General features: G+C 37.6%; 1 protein-coding gene across 1 annotated transcript; it reads right to left on the reverse strand.

Moving 5' to 3' along the window:
* Positions 1-4,294: 4,294 nt before the first annotated feature.
* On the reverse strand, positions 4,295-10,130 carry LOC106922698 (arg8-vasotocin receptor-like). Its single transcript, XM_014995332.2, has 2 exons — positions 9,188-10,130; positions 4,295-7,076 (listed from the first exon to the last, which is right to left on the reverse strand). Exons 1-2 carry the CDS (start codon positions 10,080-10,082, stop codon positions 6,805-6,807), a joined length of 1,167 nt encoding a protein of 388 aa, XP_014850818.2. The 5' UTR covers positions 10,083-10,130; the 3' UTR covers positions 4,295-6,804.
* Between the last annotated feature and the right edge of the window lie 13,526 nt (positions 10,131-23,656).

Consider the following 23,656-nt stretch of genomic DNA (forward strand, 5'->3'; position numbering starts at 1 on the left):
AAAAATTAACATCGCTTAACTTTAAATTCAGGGAATATTTGAGGATATTTTGTCATGTTTGCTTACTTATTTTCATTTTTTGATCCTTTTTTTTTACTACTTATCTTTCCACGAAACTGTTATACTTCTCAGCCATGTTTATTGAGCAAAGCCGAGCCGGCCCACGGAGTGTGCAAGCAAAGGTAGCACTTAGACCAGCAGTGGGCAGCAAGACACCTAATTTATGCACAATGAAGAAATCAAAACTTGAAATTTGTTGGTATTTTAATTTAAAATTCAACTACAAGGTTTATGATGACCAAATTAAACAAAACCGATTAATAAAATGTATATACATTACAATAACTGGCAAACATTCAATTGCAGATTTAATTTATCCATTTGAAAAATAAAAAAGCAGGAAAAAAGTAAAGTTATTGCCATGGGTTTACTGTTTTAAAAACATTGTTAATTAAATAAAATAGTGAATCAGACAGAGAAAAAGACAGCACCATTACCCAAAGACTGACACCGTCACCGGGTCCAGTTTAAAAGGAGAAACGCTGTGAAAGGATGACATTTAAGAAGTTAAACATTCAGGCAGCTAAACATAAAAGTGTTTCTGCAGCAGGACAGATTGTACCAACACTCACACAATTTCCTCGCTCTGGCAGACCTGCAACATTCGTTCTAAATATTTAGAAAGTTTTTTGAATTTGAATTTTCTGCTAAAAATCTTACAAAACTCAAGGCCTTTCCAAAAGGTCGTCATCCAACCAAACTGAAACTTCTGTTTTTCCATATATGATGCAACATAATCCAGTTAAGACTGCCAGCATGGGGTTCTGCTTGTGGAGGAAACTGGAGTAAATAGCTGTTTACTGGAAACTTTATGCATAAAGCTTGACTAATAGGACAAATTAGGCTAAAGAGAAGCTTTGGTAAGATTAAAATCAACATTCTTGGTTGCAATTGATCAGAATCTGGGTTCTGCAGAACATATTCCCATTTTCCAGATATGTATCTTGATCTGCATTTTTCTGCTATGAAAACATGAAAAAAATGCAATAAATGATGCAAGCAGCGCTTATCAGATACCAGTGAAATTACTACTGCATAGTATCGTCTTCCTAATGCAGATAAAAATTAATCTTAAAACATATTGTGTTAAGAAAAATGCATTGCTGAACCTGTAATACTGCATAATGTTGGGTCTTCAATGAGTAATTTTAAAAAGACCAAATAAATAAATAAAAAAACAACAATGAAGAGACTAAATGACTCAAAGCATCTTAGAATACATTCAAAACAAAACAAGAAGCTGTGATCCAGTTCGCTGTTGACATTAAAAGACATGAGAAGCAGTTCTGTTCTAACAAGATACCCGTCTGCCTGTAAAGTTAATTATTACATGTTCTGTTCTCCTTCAGATTACAACATGGCTGCACTTAGCCGTGACTGGCGTCAAAAAGGACAATTAATATTTTCGCCTCCCACATTTAAAGCTGTGCACCAATTACACTTAGCTGGTCAAAAAAACAAACACAGGGAGAAATGTGGACCATAGCAAGGAAGTGAAGCGATCCCAACAATATTTTACTGCAGTGCAGCTAGCTGCTACAGGAAGTTGGAAAAGCTTCAGTTTAATATTTTAATGACCACATGCTGGCTCACTTACAGCGGCTAGATGTAAATTAGGCTGGGATGTGGATGTATAGACAGATAGAGGCTACTTAAAGGCAGCGTACAGGACGGGTCTCCACCCTGACCACTTTCATCACTAAACTGCTCCTTTTTAAGAGTCGGCTGCCTTGCTCTGCTGCATTCATCTCCACTTCCTGTCTTAAACAATGCACTTCCTTTCTCTTATTTCCTGACCTCAGCTCGTTGATAAGCTGGGGCCGCGTTGACAGAGTGATTGATATTGAACTGAAATTCCTTAAAACCAGACGGAAAACTAAAACATTCCCACAGCAGGTTCAACCTTTTACTAACAGATTGCTTCATTTATAAACATATAAATGGGAAGGCGTTCATAAAGTTAAACAGTCAAAACTTAGCAGCCATATTTTAGGGTTTTTCAGTGGGAAAAAATGGGGGTTAATTTGTCAGTTAGTAAGCTAAAGGTTTAGTTAGCAAGTTAATTATTTTGGTAATTATCATTTATTTATTTATTATTATTATTTAGCTCATAGCTAACTAAATACTTAGCTACCTGATAGCTAAACATTTAGCTATCTCTGAGCTAAGTATTTAATTAGAGCTAAATAGTTAGCTTGCTCATTAAATAACATTTATCAAATTCTGATCAAATTCTCCACCAATTTGATCAGAATTGACATTGTTACAATTTGTTCTCAAGCTAACATGCTTGGACAAATTGATGAAGGGAGGGTACGGAAGTGTTGGTGCTGTCAGGTGCTAGCTAGTTAGCAATAGAAGAAGATGAAGAGTCAATATAGCTTAATTTGGAGACAATTTAGTTCCTAAATTTCAAACAGCAAAAAGTCATAGTTTACAAAACACTTCATATGAACACTAACAGAACAGTTACCTTCACATTGGCTTTGGCTTCTGAGTTTTCTACCTGAAAATTAGTAATTTTTTCTTTCAAATTTGTTTTAACAGCTGTTGCATATCTGGATGACAGCTTTCAATAATTTTCCCATCGGAGGGATGTGTTTTTGTTCAGGAGCAGGGCAGTTAAAAAGCCCAGCAGGAAGTGTGCTATTTAATCACTTTAGGTGCTTCCAAACTAATTAAGTTATCGCAGACAGGAAATTATTGTTCCTTTCATCATAACCTCTGAGGGGAACACTTTGAGCTTCTGACTTTCTAAAGAGGTTGAATCTGGAAGCAGCAGCTCCCAGTCTGCCTCCACTGGCTTCTGCTTTTCTTATTCTTTTGTTTGAACATCCACGGTTTAGTGCTTTTATTTCATTTGCAGAAGGACTCTTCATTGACTAAACCTGGTAAATTAGTGAATTTAAATGTTATAAAACAGTTTATTCACCAGTTTTTTAAACTCTACTCTCAAACTAGCATGCATGTTGTTTGGACAATTTGATGAACTTGGAGAGAATCTGCAAATTCCACAAAGAAAGATCTGCAAATTTCAGACTGTCTTGGTTTTCTACCAGACGATGTTCTACAGGCATCCCCAACCAAAGACCCTTCCCCAGTAAAGGAGCTCAATTAAGAGTGAAGGAACCAGGACAGGAACCACAGCTCTGACCTGATAACGGTCTCCTCCTCTTTGCCTCAACTGGAGGAGTTCAAATATCTCAATCTCTTTGTTCCTAAACGATAGCAGAAGGATGGATAGATCACTTTCATCTGCTTGGAGATCTGGATTTGCTGATCCAGATGTGTTCAAACTCTCAAGAGACACAATCAGCTGAAATGAGCGTCATCTGAAGGGTGGTTGAGCATCTGATCAGGACACATTCAGGATGTCTTCCAGATGAGACGGTATACTTACCAGCCAAGTCTACAGGCGCACCATGCCAGAATTGGCTTCAAGACCAACCCCAGGTCTGCAACATTCTTCAAAGATTGGATTCATGAGTTGCTGGACATCTCATGATGTGACTCTCATGGCTCCAGATCATCCTGTAGAAAGATGTGGCACTGTTGGGTTAAGATCTGGTGACAATGGAGGCCGTTGATGTTGAAGAAACCAGTCTGACGGCTGGAGCTTTGTGACATAGACATGGTGTCAAGAAAATATCCTCCAACACTACACTACAAACTGAAGACCACTCAAGACCAATCATGAGTTCAGAGCAAACAAACATGGCTGACTGGAAAGAAGCAACGGTGATAGATTGTTCACTGTGTTTAACAGAGCAAAACGATACGAAGACGTCGCCAACGTCCACTGGACTTCCTGGTGCTCAACGGCAGATGTATTTAGATTTCACCTCACTTTCTGATTGGTTACTCCTCATATTCAAAAGGCTGCATTCTTGTTTGTACTCTAGTGAACACAATACATGTTGCAATATCAGGCCAAGACAATCCAACATGTTGAAAAGCCCAACTTTGGGATCGGAGTGTTTCTAAAGTCCTTCCAAGCAGACCGAATCACTCCTGGCATTCCATAACCTGCAGGAATATTGCTTAAGTTTACCTTTAGATCAGGGTGTTCTTAACATTGTCAGAACGGCAAAATTGGGGCAAAAATCAGCGTAACAACTATGGATTAGAGACCATTTCCTGTCCATGGTGTCCTATATCCGGATATCTAAGAGGATATTTCACTGTTTAAGCATCAAAAGCAGGAATAATAATAAAAAACTCAAAAACTAAGATATGAAATTACATAAAATTTTCATTTTTTAATTATGTGTGCTCTACAACATGCAGACAGACAACAGCTTGGTACAATCTGCAACACCTGAGGGACCCAGTACCATCCAAACGCAACGCACAAAAATTCAAACATCACAAAACTTCAAATCACATCACAAAACACGATATTTACATTACTTATCGCATTAAACAAAGTGCACATCAATTTATAACCCGCCACAGTTTAAACTATTTTTATGTCAATTTATGGAGTAAACAATTTAAACATGCGTCTGCAGCGCCCCCTGTTGGAGGAGCTCATAAGTAAACAAGATATTTACATGAGAAAAAATGTACAAACAATAACAGTTTCAGCTTAAACATCATGGTGTGCAAAGTTATTCCAAAGTTAAGGAGGATGAGTGGGATGAAAACTGGTCAGGATGGGAATGAGGAAGATGAGTGGGATGAAAACTGGTCAGGATGGGAATGAGGAGGATGAGTGGGATGAAAACTGGTCAGGATGGGAATGAGGAGGATGAGTGCGATGAAAACTGGTCAGGATGGGAATGAGGAAGATGAGTGGGATGAAAACTGGTCAGGATGGGAATGAGGAGGATGAGTGCGATGAAAACTGGTCAGGATGGGAATGAGGAGGATGAGTGCGATGAAAACTGGTCAGGATGGGAATGAGGAAGATGAGTGGGATGAAAACTGGTCAGGATGGGAATGAGGAGGATGAGTGGGATGAAAACTGGTCAGGATGGGAATGAGGAAGATGAGTGGGATGAAAACTGGTCAGGATGGGAATGAGGAGGATGAGTGGGTTAAATGTTGGGGTTAATAACTTATGAGGAGGATGAGTGGGTTAAATGTTGGGGTTAATAACTTATGAGGATGATGAGTGGGATGAACTGGGCTGATGGAAGAGAAGTGACAAGAATAAATGCAGCAAAAGGTTAATCTGAAACCAGTATGAGGGGATGAGGTAAATAAATGACCCAAACCTCAACCAGTAAAGAGTTTGACTTGGTAAAGAGAACTTCCATGAATGTAAACTAAATTACATCCATTAGGTTTTATAAACTGGGTTTGAATCAGTTTCCATTCAAGAAATTAACTTAAATCAAGTTCAACTACAGCCACATTTTCCTTTTCTAACAACAAGAAGTTCAAAGGTTTTAATGGTTTCTATCAAGGAGAATCAGTGATTTTCCTCTTGGGGAAATGTTATTTAATCACCTAATTAGCTTTAAGGTTAATAAAAAACCTGTATATTCTCAGTATTTATGTAAGAAATGTAAACATACCGAGAATATAATAAAATTGCAAAGCTGACATTCCAGATCTGGCTCCTGTATTTACAATGAAGATTTAAACTTCCCATGAAGGTCATTAGACACCAGCTGTCAGGAAATTAATGTCCCTGTTTCAGGCCTGAACAATAATCATCGTTTTCTACTGAAGGAAACTGAGCGAGTAACACAACAAACCTACAGGCCAGGAGAACAGCTTACTGGATTATTTTTTAGAAAATACAAACAGAAAGCAAATCCTCTGAAGACATCATTCTGCCTACGAAGGAAAATACATGAGTGGAAACTGGAAACATAATTATGTTGTTCAGTTTTTATTGTTTTTAGCTGCTTTTTGGCTCACAACACATTTTAGATCCTCAAGTCTAACCCAAAACCAGAATTTGCTCAGCTAAGTAGAACAACCATGAATAATATCTAAATTGTGTTTTGGAGTTTTAGGATTCCAGCAGATGGTAATCCAGATTATTCTCAATATTTTTTCATTAATCCAAATTTATTGGATGTTTATTTAAGCTTAGAAGAATTTACAACCCAAAAAAAGGTGAATAAACAAACTTTTGGCCACATTTTAGGTTTTCTTTTATCTTAGTTGTCCTTAAAGCCAAAAACAATTATGGCTTCCAGGTGACTTTTATTTAATAACTGCTTAGCACCAGCTTGTATTGGTAAACCATCCTTTTTGGCGGCCGTATTCCTTTATGTTATATCTGAAATATGTTAAAGAGGCGGTATGATGTGTTTTCCATTTTATAGCATGATTAAGTAACTATGTTACAGTCAACTGTTATAAAAACGCTGTATATATCAAACATTACTTAGAAGAAGTTTTGCATTGTAATTTAAAATTGGGTTAGGGTCTGTCTCTTTAAGAAGCTCCGCCTTCAGGAAGACATCCCAACATGGCTCCTCTATTAACCCTTTAACTACGGTTTTACCAGCGTTGCTCTGAGAATAACTCCGTAACGAGCTCAGCAGTTCCACCAGGTGTTTGCTAATTGCTGCTGGCTAATTTGTTTTTCAGAGGGAAAAACAGTAAAACATGATGGAAAGTTAAAAAAAATCAAGTTGTTTTTACATGATACTGCCCCTTTAACAAAGCCGCCATGAAAAGTGCTGCTGAACCCACAACGGATAGTGAACGTTCCCCGTTTGGACCGAACCGAGCTCTCCTTTAGCTCCTGGGCTGATGCCAGCCGGTCGGGCGGGTCTGCAGTCAGGACGCCGGCGTGGCCGGCGGACAGTTTTTGAAGGTGAAGTTGAGGTCGGACGGGCGCGGCGCCTGCAGGCGGGACAGCAGCGTGGTGCGCCGGATGCTGCTGTCCGAGTCCTGCTGCCGCAGCCGGTCCCGCAGCCGGCGGCAGCAGGGCAGCAGGCCCAGGAAGTCCGACAGCAGGTGGCCGCTGAAGATCATGTAGATCCAGGGGTTGCAGCAGCTGTTGAGGCTGGCCAGCAGGGCGGACAGCGTCACCGCCGGGTTCTCCGAGTCTGCAGGGCGAAAAAAATTACATTTTTTAAAAATCACCAGGCTGAGTTTCAACAGCTGGATGAATAACAGCTTGAATCGCTTCTGGAGTCTGAACCCACTGACAAATGTCTCAGCAAGGGAATTAGCTATTGGCTGCCTATAAAAGTCACTGGATGATGTCAACATCTAATTTGCATATTTGGTGATGGGGGTCAAACTACGGAAATAAAATAAAACTAGAAAATTTTAACATAATGCTGCAAAGCAGCATTATGTTCCTGCTTCGCAGGTCAGTCACTGCTCTCCCTATGCATTGCTATGGGCAGGCCCCAATAAAATTACAAGAATAAAGTTGTGATATTTTGAAAATAAAGTTGTAACAACTTTATTCTCATATTTCATTTTTTTCCCCTCGTACAACTTTATTCTTCTAGTATTTTGACTTCATTCTCATACAACTTTTTTCTGAATTTAGTCTCAAGTTATTACGACTTTTTTCTCGTACGACTTTAAGAGATTACAACTCTTTTGTCGGACAAATTAATTCTTGCATTATTTCAGCTTTTTTGTCGTACAGCTTTATTCTGGTAATGTTATGACATTATTCTCTAATAATTACGACTTTGTTGTCATTGTTTGGACATTATTGTTGTACGACTTTACTTTGATAATCTCGCTATATTCTTGTATAATAACGACTTTCTTCTGCTATTATTTTGACTTTATTCTTATTCAGCTTTACTCTTGCAATATGATTTTATTCTGACTTTTCCCCTGTAATATTATAACTTTGTAACCTCATTAATAAATGCGATATATCGATATCGGCTGATGTTATTATTGGTCCGTTTATCATCACCGATAAAGATTTTTATGAACTTTCAGCTGCTGTTACCAGTTGTTGTTTCAAACATTGAAGAATTTGTCACTTCTTCACTCCATTGAATCCAAACATGTGAAAAGTTTTCCTCTATATTTTAACACTTTTTCCTCATGATTTCACCTTCTGATGTATTAATAAAATGGTTTATAGTTTTAATTTTCATGAAAATACTTTTTCCTGTAAAATATTTTTTTGTTCATTCTTTATGTAAAAGAAAACTCAATAGATTTAGTTTATATCTGTTTTTTTCATTAAAAAATATAATTTCTTGTTGATTTTAAAGGAAAATGAAACTTTAACTAATTTGTGTAAACATCAAAAACTACATTTTTAAAAATGACAAATTGCATTTTTAGGTAACAGAAGACAAATAAATGTATGATTACATTTTTATTTAATTACAGCAAATATAAATTAAAGTGAATTATTGTGGATACAGGATGATTAATTAGTACTAAAGACGTTTTCGTCATTTAGAGATTTAACTTATAATTTAATTTTAAAAGTTTAGAACGAGACAAAGAACAGTTTGGATGAAGATATAATACTAAAACTTATAATAATAATTTTATTTATCTTTTCTAAACACTCAGGAATCAAAATATAAAACTGGACATTAATCATAGATTAAAAGCTTTTAGGGAGAAGAAAATCAACAGTTTGCTGATTAATTTTTGTAAAATATTCCGTTTTGCAAACAAAAAGTGCAGATCTGCCCTTTAACTCCCAATATAAATAAAATCTATTATTATTATATAGAAGCAGAAAGTAAGACCAACGGTGTCAGGATGTAAGACAGCAGTCAAACAAAACATAAAACATGACATTGTGGAAAGGAAAATAAACATTTTCTTGATTTATTTTCATAAAAATTTCAGTTTTACAGACTAAAAGCGCGGATCTGCATCTGAGCCTCTTTAGAAAAGCGCTATACAAATAAAATCTATAATTATTTAGCAGCAGGAAGTGAGATATGCGGTACCAGGAGGAAATCTTGTAAAAACACTCAAACTTTCCAGGAATTGAGCTAAATTACAAACAGAGAACTTCAGTAAATCAAATAAAACATAAAACAGGAAGTTAAAAGCTGTTATGAAAAGAAAAATGAACAGTTTGTTTATTTTCATTTAAAAATCAGTTTTTGCAGAGAAAAAGCGCAGATTTGCGTCTTTTACGCGTCGTTACAAAAGCGCTACAGGAATAAAAACTATATTTTAGTATAATTTGGGAGTAGAAAGTAAGACCCACCGTGCCAGGAGAAGGTTTTGTCCCACACGGACCACATCTGAACGGTGAAGAACGGAGCCCAGCACACCACGTAAGCCACCACGATCACGAAAGTCATCTTAACGGTGCGTAATTTGGCGCGGGAGATGGTGGAGACGCTGCTGACGGAGTTCCTGCCCAGGATCCTGGACCTGCCGCCCGCTGCCGAAGCGTCCGCCGCGCTCTTCCTGCGCGTCTTGCCCTTCAGGTTCCTCCAGATCGTCCTGCAGATGAAGCCGTAGCAGAACACCAGCACGGCCACCGGAACCAGGAAGATCCCCGCCGTGATCCAGGTGATGTAGGCGCGCAGCCCCCACGGCTCCATGAAGTGACCCCAGCAGTCGTAAACGGCCGAACCGGGCCGAACCTCGCTGAGGGAGAAGATGAAGTACTGCGGGGAGCTGAGCAGCAGGCTGCACGCCCAGCTGCAGCTGATCATGATGTACGCGCGCTGCGTGGGCTGCTGCAGGCTGCGCAGCGGGTGGCAGATGGCCACGTAGCGGTCCACGGTCATCATCACCATCATGTAGGTGGAGGCGAACATGCCCAGAACCTGGAGGTGCTTCACGATGCGGCACAGGAAGTCCGGCCCGTAGAAGCGGAAGGTGACCTCCCAGCAGAGCTGCGGCAGCACCTGGAAGAAGGCGACCACCAGGTCGGCCAGGCTCAGGTGCTTCATGAACAGGTGCATGCGCGACAGCTTTCTGCGGCTGCGCAGCATGGCCAGCAGGACGCTCAGGTTCCCCGCCACCGCCGCCACGAACGCCAGGCTCAGCACCGTGATCTCCAGCTTGGCCACCTCCTCGTTGCGCCCGAACGGGTCGGAGTGGTTGGCGGTACCGCTCAGGTTCCGCTGCGTGGCGTTGAAGGAGCGCATGGTGGCGCTCCGGAGAGACGGAGGCGGAGAGGGGACAAACAGCAGGAGATGCTGCGTCTGGGCGCAGCTGATGCGGGTCTGCCTCTTTTAGAGGTTCCTGTGGAAACCCCATGCACGCAGGGGCGGTCCTAGCCCGTTTGGTGCCCTGAGTCAACACGCTCAGGTTGCCAGATCTGACAGTCTCCAGCCCAAAACAATGTAAAACCAGCAAAACCAGCCCAGATCTCAATATCTAACAACAGTTAAGTTGATATATGGATTTAATCAGAGTTCTGTTGGAGCTAGTTACATTTATTTGAGTCACTTTGGAAAAAATGTATTTTTCTGAAAAGTATTTTTACGTCGCTGTACTTTTGAGTAATTTTATTTTGAAGTATTCTCACTTGGGTAAAATTTCTGGATTTTCTCCCCACTGAATGAAAAACAAACATGTTTTAACCAAAAATTCACCAGACACAGACACACAGCTGCAGTTTCTGTTACAGTTTCATCAGTTTTTATTGAAAGAAACTGATTAGGAAAAACATTTCTTTTACCTGCCTGATACTTTTTGCTACTTATACAAATTATTGTCATTTTGATAATTAAAATACCAAAATTTCCATCTGATTATGCAGAAACAGTTTTTTTCCAAGTGATTTTTTTGCAATTTATTTTATGTCCTTCTTTAAATAACATAAACATTGTATTTATATATTTCTGCCAAAAGGCATTTGTTCTTTTTTTGAGTCTGTAGGCGCCAGTTAATGATTAATTGATTACTAAATTAGTTGATGTTTGTTTTAATAATCAATTAATCGGTTCAGTTTTAGATGAGACACCAGAACCAATGATCCAGAGTACCTGAAGGTTCCAGAACCGCAGGCTGATCTCCTCCATGCCACGCCGCATTGATGCAGTAATTCATGCAAACCAGAAACTGAAAGTATAGAAATTACATTTCTAGTTAACATATAGTTTTATTGATCTTCTATAATTCATAACTTGTTCATTCAGCTCCAGATTCCAGGCAACAGAAAATGTTTCGTCTGTAGAAACTGGAGCTTTGTAGAAAAACAGATTAAATATTGATAATCTTCATCATCAACAGCAACTGTTGATGTAATCAGCATCTAATTAGCAGATCTAGGTCTCGCTCTAAAGCGAGTCTGTGTGACATTAATGGGTCTGCGTGTCGACAACCAGATAACCTCAGAGGCTCGGCTTGTTTTTTAATCAGGGAAACCTGCGTCGCTCCTGATGGAGAAGGAAAACTCCTGCAGGCAGAGCAGAAAGCAGATTAAAGTTCCAGCTCTGCCGCCTTTAAGATCAAGGCTAACTTTTATAAGAGGCGACACCTCCAGAAGTTCTTCAGGGCTTTTGTTTTACACTGGACTGTACAGAATTACCACAACTTTTCTGAAGAAATTTAAAAGCAGCCTGCCAAAGTGTGCGTTGGAATCCAGTGTACTGATGATAAAAATGCTAAAATAGCTAACACAGTAAGGCTAGCTTAAATAGCATCACCAGCATGTAGCTGTACATTGACATACTCCATTCAGTATTCTAAATGTGACCAACACATCAAAAATGAGCTAAGATCCAGGGTGCTGTGGTGGAGCACGGGCAAAGCATGACCCACGTATTGAGGCCTTAGTCTTTGTGGCGGTGGTCGCAGGTTTGATTCCCGGCCTGGCGACTTTGCCGCATGTCTTCCTTCTCTCTCATTACCCTGTTTCCTGTCAAACTACTTTCAAATAAAGGCCAATAGAGACAACAAAACCTTTAAAAGAATTAGCTAAAATCCTTAGTCTCTTAGCCAAAATGCTTATTTTAGCTATAAGGCTAACATTAGCATGAGGGCTATCACTAGCACACAGAGTCACTAGCATGTTGATACTACCACAAGGATGTAAGTTATCACTAGCATGTGGCGTAACACTGACTTACTCCACTCAGGATGCAAACAGTGTATAAGCTAAAATGAGCTAAAATGCTAACGTAAGCTTAAATGCTGCCAGTAGCATGTCAGGTATTACTAGCAAGACGTACTCTATTCAGTGTGATAAAATAGTTATTTTAGCTACAATGCTAATGTTAGCATGGGGGTTATCACTAGCATTTTGAGTAACAGTGACCTACTCCACTCAGTATGCTAACATTCATGTATTAGCTAAAATGCTAAGGTTAGCTTAATGCTATCAGGAGAATATAAAGTAGCTGAAATTGCTTGATTATATCTGAATTTGAATCTTAATAATTGTTTAACAATTACATAATAGATTAGCAGTGGTGGATTGATTTTTACTCTCCTAATAAATGAAATAATCATGAAAACGGCCTGTAATAAAGTTTATTTGATTATCTGAAAACATTAAAGTAATAAAAATGAGGAAACCCAGAAGAAAATTAAGGATTAAATCTCTAGACTCACTGATCCCTTTACTGAAGGAGAAATACAAAAAACATTAAAATGAAGGTCAGGGTGTGAAAACTTGTTTCATCACAACCAACCATTAAGAAAAAAGCTAAAAACAGAAATAAAATTCAACGTTGGTGAAACTTCAGCTTTCTCTGATTTCATCAGGAAAGCAGGAGTTGAAGCTTTCAGCCTGATGAGGGATTAATAAAGTCGCTTTTATTGGATTAAAAGCATTTTATGATTCCTAAAGGAACCGGATGATTTTACTGATGCAGGAAAAAAACCAACTGGGTCTTTTAAACATCCACAACAGGAAAACAACCCTCCCATTTTAAGACAATAATCTGTTTTCACCGGAATATATACAGATGGAAACTTAAGTTTCACATTTCCTCATGAAATTTTAGTTTAGTTTTGTAGTTTCTTAACTCCACCTCAAAAAAGATTTTGTTTTGACTTTCTCTGAAATTATATATTTTTTGCGCTTTATTTAGGAAAAAACACATTTGCTTTATTGTTCTATTCTTTCTGTTTATCTTGTTAATTAGCTATTAAAATATTTAATTCAACTTTGTTCAAATTCTTTCTTAAGTTTTAATAATATAATTCAAAGGTAAAAAACAAAAAAAACACCAAAATGTCAGCGGTTTGATCATAAATCAAGTTTAAATGACAAAGAGTATCGGTGTTAGCATCGGTATCAACGACAGGCCTGTAGCAATAAGCAATAAATCAATTAATCACATGATAAATTAAAGCAAAATCAATAACTTCCATTTGCATAGTTTATTGTTTTTTCTTTTTACCAAAAACTGGATGATAAAAGTCTTCAATTTGCTGTTTTTCTTTAAGGATAATTTTGCTTCCAGAGACTTTATAATTAATATTATTTGTTGTTTTGTTTGTTTATTTTGGGTATTTAAAATATCTTCCAGCTCCAGTGTTAAAATATTCATTAGAAATTAAAGTTAATTGATATATGAGAAAGTGTTTTTGCATTATTAATATGAGGGCTGCACTGCACTGATTGTGGTTTTCTGGCTGATAGCTGATTATTGATCTTTAAAAACCCTGACCTGCTGATTCCGATTTTGGCTGATACCAATTATTTTTTTATCTGAAATGTTGCAAAATATTGCAAGAAAGTTGCTAAGTTGGGAAAAGTGGAGAGATTATTGGTAGCTGGAAACGTGCAGACATGACCTGGTGGGCAGGGCTAGTATTGTGGGCGGGGCTAACCTGGTAGGTGGGGCTAATATTGTGGGCGGAGTTAATATTGTGGGTGGGTCTAACAGTTAAACCTCTAAAGGCAGAAAAGCAGAAGAGGACAGTGGCTGATTTTTAGACCTTTGCTGAGGTAGATAAGAACCCTTTTCACATGCAAGTACGGGCCAATCATCAGTCTCCTAAAATTAAGGATAAATTGGCCGATTGGTAAATCAGTGCACCCATAATAAGCATTATGTTGCTTGAAAATGGTTACAAAACGACAATATTATCATTTATTGCGATAACTTGTGTGAAAATTTGTTATCGACTGAGTCTCCTGGTATTTATTTGGTAGAATTTATTTTCAAAACTACCTGGTTTGAGACGCGATTCAGAAAAAATCCTGGAGTAACTCGGCTGGTTTCTTAATGTCCAATCTATATGCAGAAGCAGAGGCGGCTGCCGATCAGACAGTTACATAATGTGTTCTGGTAAAACAATGGTGGGTAATGCTCAGACCTGCCACCACTCACAGATTTATGACTCTGCAGTTATGGAGCTGTCAAAGTTTGCCGGAACTGACAGATAATGGCGGCCGGTATCCGTGGCGATAAGCGCGCCGGGCGCACGCTGCGTGTGTTTAACACAATCAGCCATTATGTCACCGGTTCTGGTTTCTTTCTGTTACTTATGCATACAGCGTGTTTATGTAACAAATTTAAGATAAAAAAAAATGGGAAAAAATGCAAAATAGCACAACTTAAAGTTAATTTTTTTAACAATACATTGAGTTTTCTCTGGATTTTTTCACATAAATCGTTTCACGTCAAACTAAGTTAAACACAAATTAAAATATATTAAATAAAAAGTTAAAGCTCCTTTTAAATGATTTCTGCCTTCTGCCAAAAAAACAACATGAGAATAAAATTATAATGACTTTATGTATTTAGTAAATTTAAGATGAAAAATAGGAAAAAATATAGCATAACACAATTTAATTTTTTTTAAATGAAGTTGTTTCTTTCAAAAAAAAATTTAGCATTAAAACATTTCATATCAAACTAAGTTTGACATAAATTAAAAATATCTTGAGTACAAAGTATAATCTGCTCTTAAATGATAAATTTAGTTAACAGAAAAAAATCTATCCTGGAGTAATAGGGCCATACTAATGAAAACAAAATAAATGCGAAATGGGAGCATAAAGTCGTTATAATATGACAATGAAGTCATAAAATTATGACTGTGCGTGCGAGGACTGAGGCAACTGATACAAGTGATGTGGGGTCGGTTGGACCCCATTTGTAAACACAACGGTTAAGATTAAAAATGCATCATTGTACAATTTTAATTTTTTTTATCAGTAAGTTGAATGTTTTACGTTAAAATGTTTCAGATAAAACTAACTTTAATAGAAATAAAAATATTCTTAGTAAAAATAAAAAGCTTAAATAAAATTAGCAATAATTTTATTTATTAGCAGAAAAAAAATCTATTCTAAGATGGAGTATTAGGGCCATACTAATGAGAAAATAATGTTGAAATGAAATGTTTTAACAACATTAATTGAAATTCTTCAGTTATTGTAGATTATGATAGAATAATAAATAAATATGACAAAGTCATATTATTACAAGAATTAAGTTGTACAAGAATAAAGGTCCAAATAATAAGAAAATAAACTAATATTTTGAGAATACATATGAAAAAATCCATACTATTCTGTTTTAAAGTCATAATATTATAAGTTTATTCTCGAAATATTATTGGAAGAAAGAATTGTGTTGCCTCCAACAAGATAGACGGGACTAAATCCAGGAAAATCCTGGAAAAAACAAACTAAATTGTTGATTTCAAATGATCTGTAAATGGTAATTAATGGACTAAAACTGAGAAGGGAACAGAAAGCGATCAGTGAAGGGGCGCAGCATGACGCTCCGTCATCTCTATTAATGCCAGCTTTAAACACGCCATTACATTTCGAGGATTTCTCCTGATAGCGAAGCGTAAAGGTCACATTTGTCTCCTTCCGTGGCTCCCACTCCCACAGACGCAGAGAAAGCATCACCTGCTGCCGCGCATCGACGGTAATTACGGGCTGTTTCTCCACTCTGTCACACCTCAGGGTGCTAATTGCTTTCTGAGACGATTTCTCACTCGCTGTTTCTTTTTTGACAAACTGCAGTTAAACATCCTGCAGCTAAGGCAACTTTTTAATGTATGCAACCATTTCCACGCAGCATTAGCATCTTTAAGGGATTTTTGTTTTCCAGCTCATTTCTTAGATAGATCTGTTAGACGTCAGGTAGACATTAATTCTCCTTCCATTGAATAAATTCTTGATTTATTTAGAGTTTAATGATTAATCGGAAATGGGAATATTCCAGCGTCGAGTTATCATGCGACAAGCAACTGCAATTATCGTTTAAAAAACAAGAACTTGTGCTAAAATTATGTTAGCTTAAATGTTTATTAGCATGCAGCTATCAGTTTTCTGAACGTATATTTTCCCCTTTTTATAAAACATGATTACAATGAACCTAAATGTCTTAATAGATTTTAATGTGGAAGATAACTCCAAATTCTTAGAGAAAATTTACCGATTTGTGGATTTTTTCAGGCGTTCGCTAAGCAGTCAAGCCAGGAAGTGCGCTTATTTTCCTCGCTGCTGATTGGTGGAACCGCCAGGAGCGGCAATACGTAGGATGTTGATTGGTGGAACTGCTTAGAGTGGCGAAGGATCGAGATTGTTGTCTTCTGTGTTAGCGCTAAAATGGTTTCTGCTATAAATGCGCTACAAAAAACTAAATCTTACAAGGTATTTCGGTTTATTTTCCAGTGCATCTATCTTAGTACACTTGAAATGAGACAAAAAATTCTAAGTAACTTTACAGCAAGAAATAGGAGCTTGTTTTAAGACAATAATAATTTAATATCGGTGAAAACGTATTAGTTCCATTGATTCACTTATAACAAGATATTTTTCCAAGAGCTTTTAAATTTTTTTTGGCTGACCTTTTTTATTATTTTTCTGGGCAGCAAGATTTGTTTTTGAGTAAAAACAGCTCAATAATTGGGGCTCTATTTACTCCAACATCAAGATGAATGCAAAAACTTAATTAGTATGGGGCGTTAGGGCCATGCCAAGAAAATTAAATAATACGAGAATAAAGTCTCTGATTGTACAACAATATGATATGACTTTATTCTGATAAATGTATTTCTAGTCTGTTTTCTGACTTTATTCTCACTGTTTTATTTTATTTTTTTAGTATAGCCCTTATACACTGTCATAGTTAATAAATGTGAATTTGTAACTTTTTTTTCCAAGTATTTTATTTTAATTTGTCCTTTATTTATACATGTTATCTCATTGAAATCCAAGATATAATTTCCAAGAATGATTGATTTTGATAAAACAAAATTACGAACAGAAATAAAAGAAGCAATTAAGGAATTTGACTCAAATAAATAAGCTATTAAAGTATGAGCTGTTCTATTAACTAATATTTTTCTTCTTAAAAAGAATAACTTCTTTTTGCAGCCAAAAATCCTTCAGAGGGGCCAGAAATGGCCCTGGGTCCAGACTTTGGACACCCTGAACTCTTAGCATGAATTCGATGAGTGGAAGAAGTGAATCCCTTCAACTATAAAGTTCATTTCAGTTTACAGTCTTACTGCTTTCTTCTCAACTCTGCTTATGATTCCAGTTGCAAAACCTGGACTGTGGAGAGCGATAAAAAGATTCACTGAGGTAATGCATGGTTTATTAAAGTCAGAGCGACGCCCAGAGGGCCAATAAATGTGTTTTATTTGTATTCTGTGCAGAAAAGCCGCAGCAGTGGGGAATGTTGCTGCTGAGGATCAATAACCCTGATTTAGCTGAGTCAAACCTCGATGCTTGTATGTTTCGAAACAAAGGAATATTGTTGATTAAAGACTTTCCACCTGCAGAAACTGATGTTGAAAAGAAGTTTCACTTCAGGGGACAAAGTGTTGGACCACAAACCAGATGGACCAGTGGTGATAAATCAGATTTAAGATCAGAGAAAATCTGTTTTTCTGTTTCTGTGAAAGAAAACATGAAAAAATTGGACTAATAAAATGATTGTAGATGTAATTTTTTTTCTTTTTGTGTCACTGTGTGTAGATTTTATTTTTAATACATAGATTAAAACAGTTTTTAGGTGTTTTCAGCAGTTTCTGGAGGATGTGGCTGGAAAACTAATCAATAACATAATTATTGATTCGTTTTTGATTTAAGTATCTGAAATATTGCCAAATATGATATGACCTTTCCTGTTTTATCCAGTTTCTTCTCCACATTGTTGTTTTTTATTATTATTTTTAAGCAGTTATTAGGGACATTGGGGAAACTTGAAACTGTTGCTCTACAGGTTGTTGCTAGGCAACCAAGGAGAGTGTGAGTTGATTCCACTGAACATGTAAGTTTATTTCTATGTTGGTGCTGTTTGTGTTTCAGGATCAGGAAGTGATGTTTGTTTTGGTCATGTGATCATGACTCAGGATTTTAACTGAAACAGGAAAACAGTGAAGCTGCTCTGGTCGCCTTATGGTGTCTGTCTGGAAATACTGTAATAAACAGTATTATTATACATAGTTGTCATGTGACGTCACACTTCCAGGACCTGACAGCCATCTTGGTAGGCAGTTATGACAACAATAAAGAAGTTACAAGCTTAGAACTAGCTCTCACCCCATTTCTATCTAACATAAACAATACAAGTACATTACAACGTTTTGAGTACTCCACCCACCTCTGTGTAATACTAAGATAGATATCAGTGATATTTACTGTAGCACTATGTGTTTATTACATTTACTTGAAACTTGTTATTCACATAAAGAGTTTGTATGTCCTTTAATAATCAGTTTAAATGCTGATTGTGTGTCCATGGTGTAGCACTCTTCATGTTCAGTAAGTAATTAGCTCTGTCATGGTAGGAGAGTGGAAGTAGCTTGTCCACATCGTCTGACATGTTTCCATTATCAATCTCGACAGCAGCCATTTGCTCTCTTGCACATTGGTCAAGAGTGTCCAGATACTTTCTTTTTGTTGGCTCATCCATGCTCTGCTCCTGCCTACCAAGATGGCGGTTCAGAGGCACGGATCACTTCCAGTCGTGGGAACTATTTATAACATGCAAAGTGTCTGTCAATAAAAAAGCTTCAGCTTGCAGCTATGGACATTAAATGAGTTAATCACAACTCGTATTATTAATAAATCATCCTGCGCCTCAGAGGAAAGTTTAATCCTCAGAGTTTCAGATGAGAGTTCAGAGACAGGTTGAGCTTCTTCCTCAGAGACATGAAAGAGCCTTAAATTATGTGTCCAATTGGTGTGTTGAGAGGATGATGTTCTGATCAGCTGCTTCTCCCTGAAACCTGTCCAAACCCATCAGCTCCGAGCGCTAATCCACCTCATGGCTTCGCTCCATGGAGGCAAAGGCAGGAAGCTGAACCCGCTCTGAGTCCGGCGCCGACACACAACAATTTAGACAATTAAGTCGAGTCCTGCTGACTCAGGATCAGGAAGAGAGTCCAGTCTTCAGGATCGGGTCTGGGTCCAGATTCAGGTCGAGGTGAGGAAGCTGAAGTGCAGAGGAGGAAGATCAGCAGACAGAAACAGATGGAAAACATCCACAGACCCCCGGCGGCTCAGTCACGGGTTCCTGCTACACGGCCAGGTGTGGATCTTCTGGATTCACTGCAAAAGCTTTTACTTCAGTGTTTTTATGTTTCATGTGGACAGTTTTGTGTGTCTGTCATAGCTTTATGCAGCTGCAAACATGTTTACATACACAAACATTTTTCTCACTCAATCAGACGAAATCATGTCTGTTATGTTAAACCTGTCATGATCCGTGTTTCTGTGTATTTATTTGAAGGTTTTTCTGTGTTCAGTTTCTGTCCTGAGTCTCTGTTGTTTCTGTTGATTGCTTCCCAGGTGCGTCTCCTGCCTGTATATTTAGTCCCACCTGTTGTCTTCGTCTCTTGTCGGGTCCTCGTGTGTCATTTGTCGTCTGTCTGCCTGCCATCACAGTCATACTGTAAAGTCCTGTGTTGGTTAGCTCCCTTATTCAGTCCTCAGTTTTTCAGTTGCTACCGGTAATTAGCTATGTGCTAAACTCTCTGCCATGCCGCCTGTGTTGGACTGTTTGAGCTCTCTTTATTAAATCATCTTCATCTTCATCATCATCATCTGGGTCTCAGCATTTGTTCTCACCACCACCTCCCAACACCACCCCATGACAAAACCAGCATGTTTTCTGCTTCCTAAATGCCAATAATGAGAATTTTTAACATTTTGTTCAGATTTCCAAGTTGGTATTTGACAGAATTAATTTTTTAGCTTTCTGATGTGGTTCAAACATTTTGAGTTTCCTTACAGAAGATGCTTAGAATAGTTTGTTGGAGTTCTGGCCCATTCTTCACTGCAAAAACACAAAATCTTACCGAGTGTTTTTGTCAGTTTTCTAGAGGAAATATCTTCGTATGCTTAAAATAAGACTAAACTAACTTAGATACAGATAATATTGTTCATTCTGACTGAAACAGGAGATGCTCTAAAGTATTTATGGTATTTTTCAGTGATGATTGTTTCTGTTGCTGAAGGTTTTAGCTGTTTGCACCATAATGTACAGTATTATGTAAGCATCAGAACTGTTCCAACTGATTTTTTTCTAAAGCAGCTGCAGCGCATATGTGGGTATTTTTCATCCGTCACCCCAGAAATAATTATAGCAGCAATTAGCCCTTGTGTTTGTGAGCAGTGAGCTCTCACTGGCCGCCCTTGTGCATTTAAAGTGGATCTTTGGGCTTTTTTCCCGCAGCAATGAGCTGTTTGTCCTTCGACTTTTTGAAACGGCTCGGAGTGAAAATATCGAGGTGATAAATGGAAACACGCAGAGATGAACTCTGCAGGGCGGAACACAAACATGACAACATTTCAGAAACAAAAACAGCATTTATGGAACACTGGAAATGAAGAAATGTTTTGTCATATAGTGTAGTTTTACACTTCACACTAATTAACTAAGCAGCCATAAATTACTTAATCTAATTTGATTATTTATTTAGAGGGGAAATTGAAGTACTTATGTTTCTGCTATCTATCCTAATAAAGTATAAAAAGAATCTTAAACTAAACTTGACTTTTTAGCAATCAGTATGACTACAATGAAACACAGCAGTCTAATTTCCTCAAAGCATTCTTCAAAATGGGAAAAACAAGAGAACATGCCATTTAAATAAGGTAGATGTGTGTTGATTCTTATAAATAAGGAATTTAATGGCACAAATCAGATCTTTCCACCCCCAAAAAATAAAAATCAGATCTGTGCCACTTCCATGTGTGGAACTAAATTCAATCCGATAATCTTCAAAGTGTCTGATTGGTCAAAATAATCTGCTGCTGGCCAATAACAAACTCATGTCTTCTCTGGCAGCCATTTGTTCAGCGCATAAAGAGTTAAAACCAACTGACCAAATGTTCCGGAACTCAGCTTTGGTTGCTAGGTAACGGACCTAAGCTCTGTTTTGGTTGCTAGGTAACGGGGCTAGGCTCTGCTTTGGTTGCTAGGTAACGGCGGAGTGCCTGCTGTTTATGAAACAACTCACCAAAAACATCAACATGTTGCCTTTATAGGCAACATGTTTTGCCTATAAAACTTTTTTTTTAAGTACTTTGACTTAAAAGTACAAAGTTTTTTTAAGTACTTTGACTGTTTTAGACCCAAAATGAAGAATAAAAACGTCCAAAAAAGTGAATTTTAAATAATAGGTTACCTTAAACTCACACTCTTACATGTGAGTGTTGAAAAATAAACCTGTTTCCAACATATATTTCTATTGTTGATGCGAGGAGAATACATGTCACGATAACAAATTTTTCTGGACAATAAATTGTCCAGAAGTTATTGTGTTAAATGATAATATTGAGTATTTTCATCTAATATAATGGCAATCGCAAAATAATGCAAGAAAACATTCTCAAAGATCAATAAACGTTCAATTCTAATGAACATTTAACACTGAGACTGGAAGGCATTTTAAATTTTTAAAAATAATTAAAATAACAGAAACAACAAATAAAATGAATTGTTAAGATTCTCATAAACAGGGCTGGTTGAGATCAAAACACCAGACTGAAGACTTTTATCACTTCTACCCAAAATGATGATAAATTACTGAGCTTGTTTTAATTTATAAAGCAATTCATTGGTTTAATGTGACAGGCCTAACCCTATCCCCAGGTCGTTTACGTCGGGTTTTTTTTTTTTTTTGAAGAAAAAACAACCTATAAAGTCGTAACTTTCCCATTTTTCCAATGGGAAATCCGACTTTTTACGGCGTTCCAGTTGATTTTTCTGACTGGGAAATCTGAATTTCCCAGTAAAACTGGAACGCAGCGTGAGAACTGCTCAGTGGGTCGGGGGAAGAGGTTCTGTGCAATCAGGTCAGTCTGGGACCAAAACATTGTTTCCATGTTGGAACCCTGATAACGGATCCATGTTTGCTCGCCGTTTCCATCCAGTTCAAATATTTACTGGAGCCGGGAAAAAGTGGAAAAGCTTTCATCATCAGGTCCAGAACCATGCGGAGGGTGGCACCATCCGCTCCAAGCCCCAACCATGAACCTGCAGCTGAATTATCGTTTCCATTACAGCAGATCACACATGGAGGCTTTAAAGGTGTTTTTAGCTAAATCTGCGGTAAGGAAGAGCAGATCCTGTGCAGCGGAGGAGGGAGTAAAACCCAAAGCCTCAGAGCTGAAACGTAAATCTCTGCTTCATAAATCTGCTGGGACTCGATTCCACCGAGGATCAAAGTTTTCCCTCTAACAGGAGACCCATCCCATGTTTTGTTGGACTTGAGGTTTGTAGTTTAAGGGAACTACAAGCTTCTTAAAAAGCAAAACTAAAGATTTATAACGGCACAATAAAGTTTGATTTAAGCCGCATCAGAATGACAATGAATTCTGGGAATTTTATGAGATCCTCTTGAGAAACAACTGGCAGACTGACGCGATCCATGATCTCCAAGTCTTTACGACGCGTTTTAAAGGAATTAAACCATAACAGACTTTGTGTCGCTTGATTAAATTCATGAAAACAGGATAAAACTCAAAGGTTCAGGATGATAAAACAATACAACTATTGTTGCAGCTGCACTTTCAAAACATTAAAAGTCCAGCCATCGTTTTCTTTGTTCAGCTTGTTGAATATTAATTAAACTAAATGGAAATGAAATTAATTGAATATGTTATTTTAATTTTTATAAAATGACGGGTAAGAATAGATTATGACGCATTTTTTGGCAAAATGACGCTCATCTCCACTCGTATGTCTCTGCCTTACCAGATGTACGAAACTGAAACAGCTTTACGTAACGTAAACATCTGACGACATTGCGATTGGCTCTGGTTGAGTCGCTTCAGACCAGTAGACAAAAACTAATTTATAGTTTATTTCTGCAACATTTTAAAAATTTGCTACCGTCTCCATGGTAACGCGCCATCTTACTTAAAACATTTACGATCAACAAATATGATTCATCTTCCTTCCCAAATGTTTTGTCAACCACATCACCTAACCAAATCTAGGTCAAATTTTTTGCGCTACGTTTGTGCAGCAGAATTTTTTGCGTTGAAGACCTTACTGAAAGTTTGTCGGTAAAAAAGAGAAACCACATTACCCACATCTAACAAATTAGTGTAAATGTTCGTTTGAGTCTCCATAATTTTAAAGACATTAATTAAAAGGTTCCAGAGATCATCAGAGGTCAATTTACGGCATTTCCATTTGTGCTGCGTTTCCTTTGGAGATAATGATGATGACCTCTGGAAACCTTTGTATTAATATCTTTAAAATGAAATTAGCGGCACAAAGGAACAGCTTTGCAGCTCAAACGTTTGAAGCTGCAAAGCGTACATTCGACCCGT

Source organism: Poecilia mexicana, unplaced genomic scaffold (genome assembly GCF_051168715.1).
Source record: "Poecilia mexicana isolate PSO_F unplaced genomic scaffold, ASM5116871v1 scaffold_23, whole genome shotgun sequence".
In the NCBI taxonomy this organism is placed as follows: Eukaryota; Metazoa; Chordata; class Actinopteri; order Cyprinodontiformes; family Poeciliidae; genus Poecilia; species Poecilia mexicana.

Excerpts from the sequence above, each read along its gene's own strand:
- LOC106922698 (XM_014995332.2), bottom strand. The coding sequence starts at position 10,082 with ATGCGCTCCTTCAACGCCACGCAGCGGAACCTGAGCGGTACCGCCAAC. Across the intron at positions 7,077-9,187 it reads CAAAACCTTCTCCTGGCACG|ACTCGGAGAACCCGGCGGTG; the intron begins GTGGGTCTTACT and ends TTCGCCCTGCAG.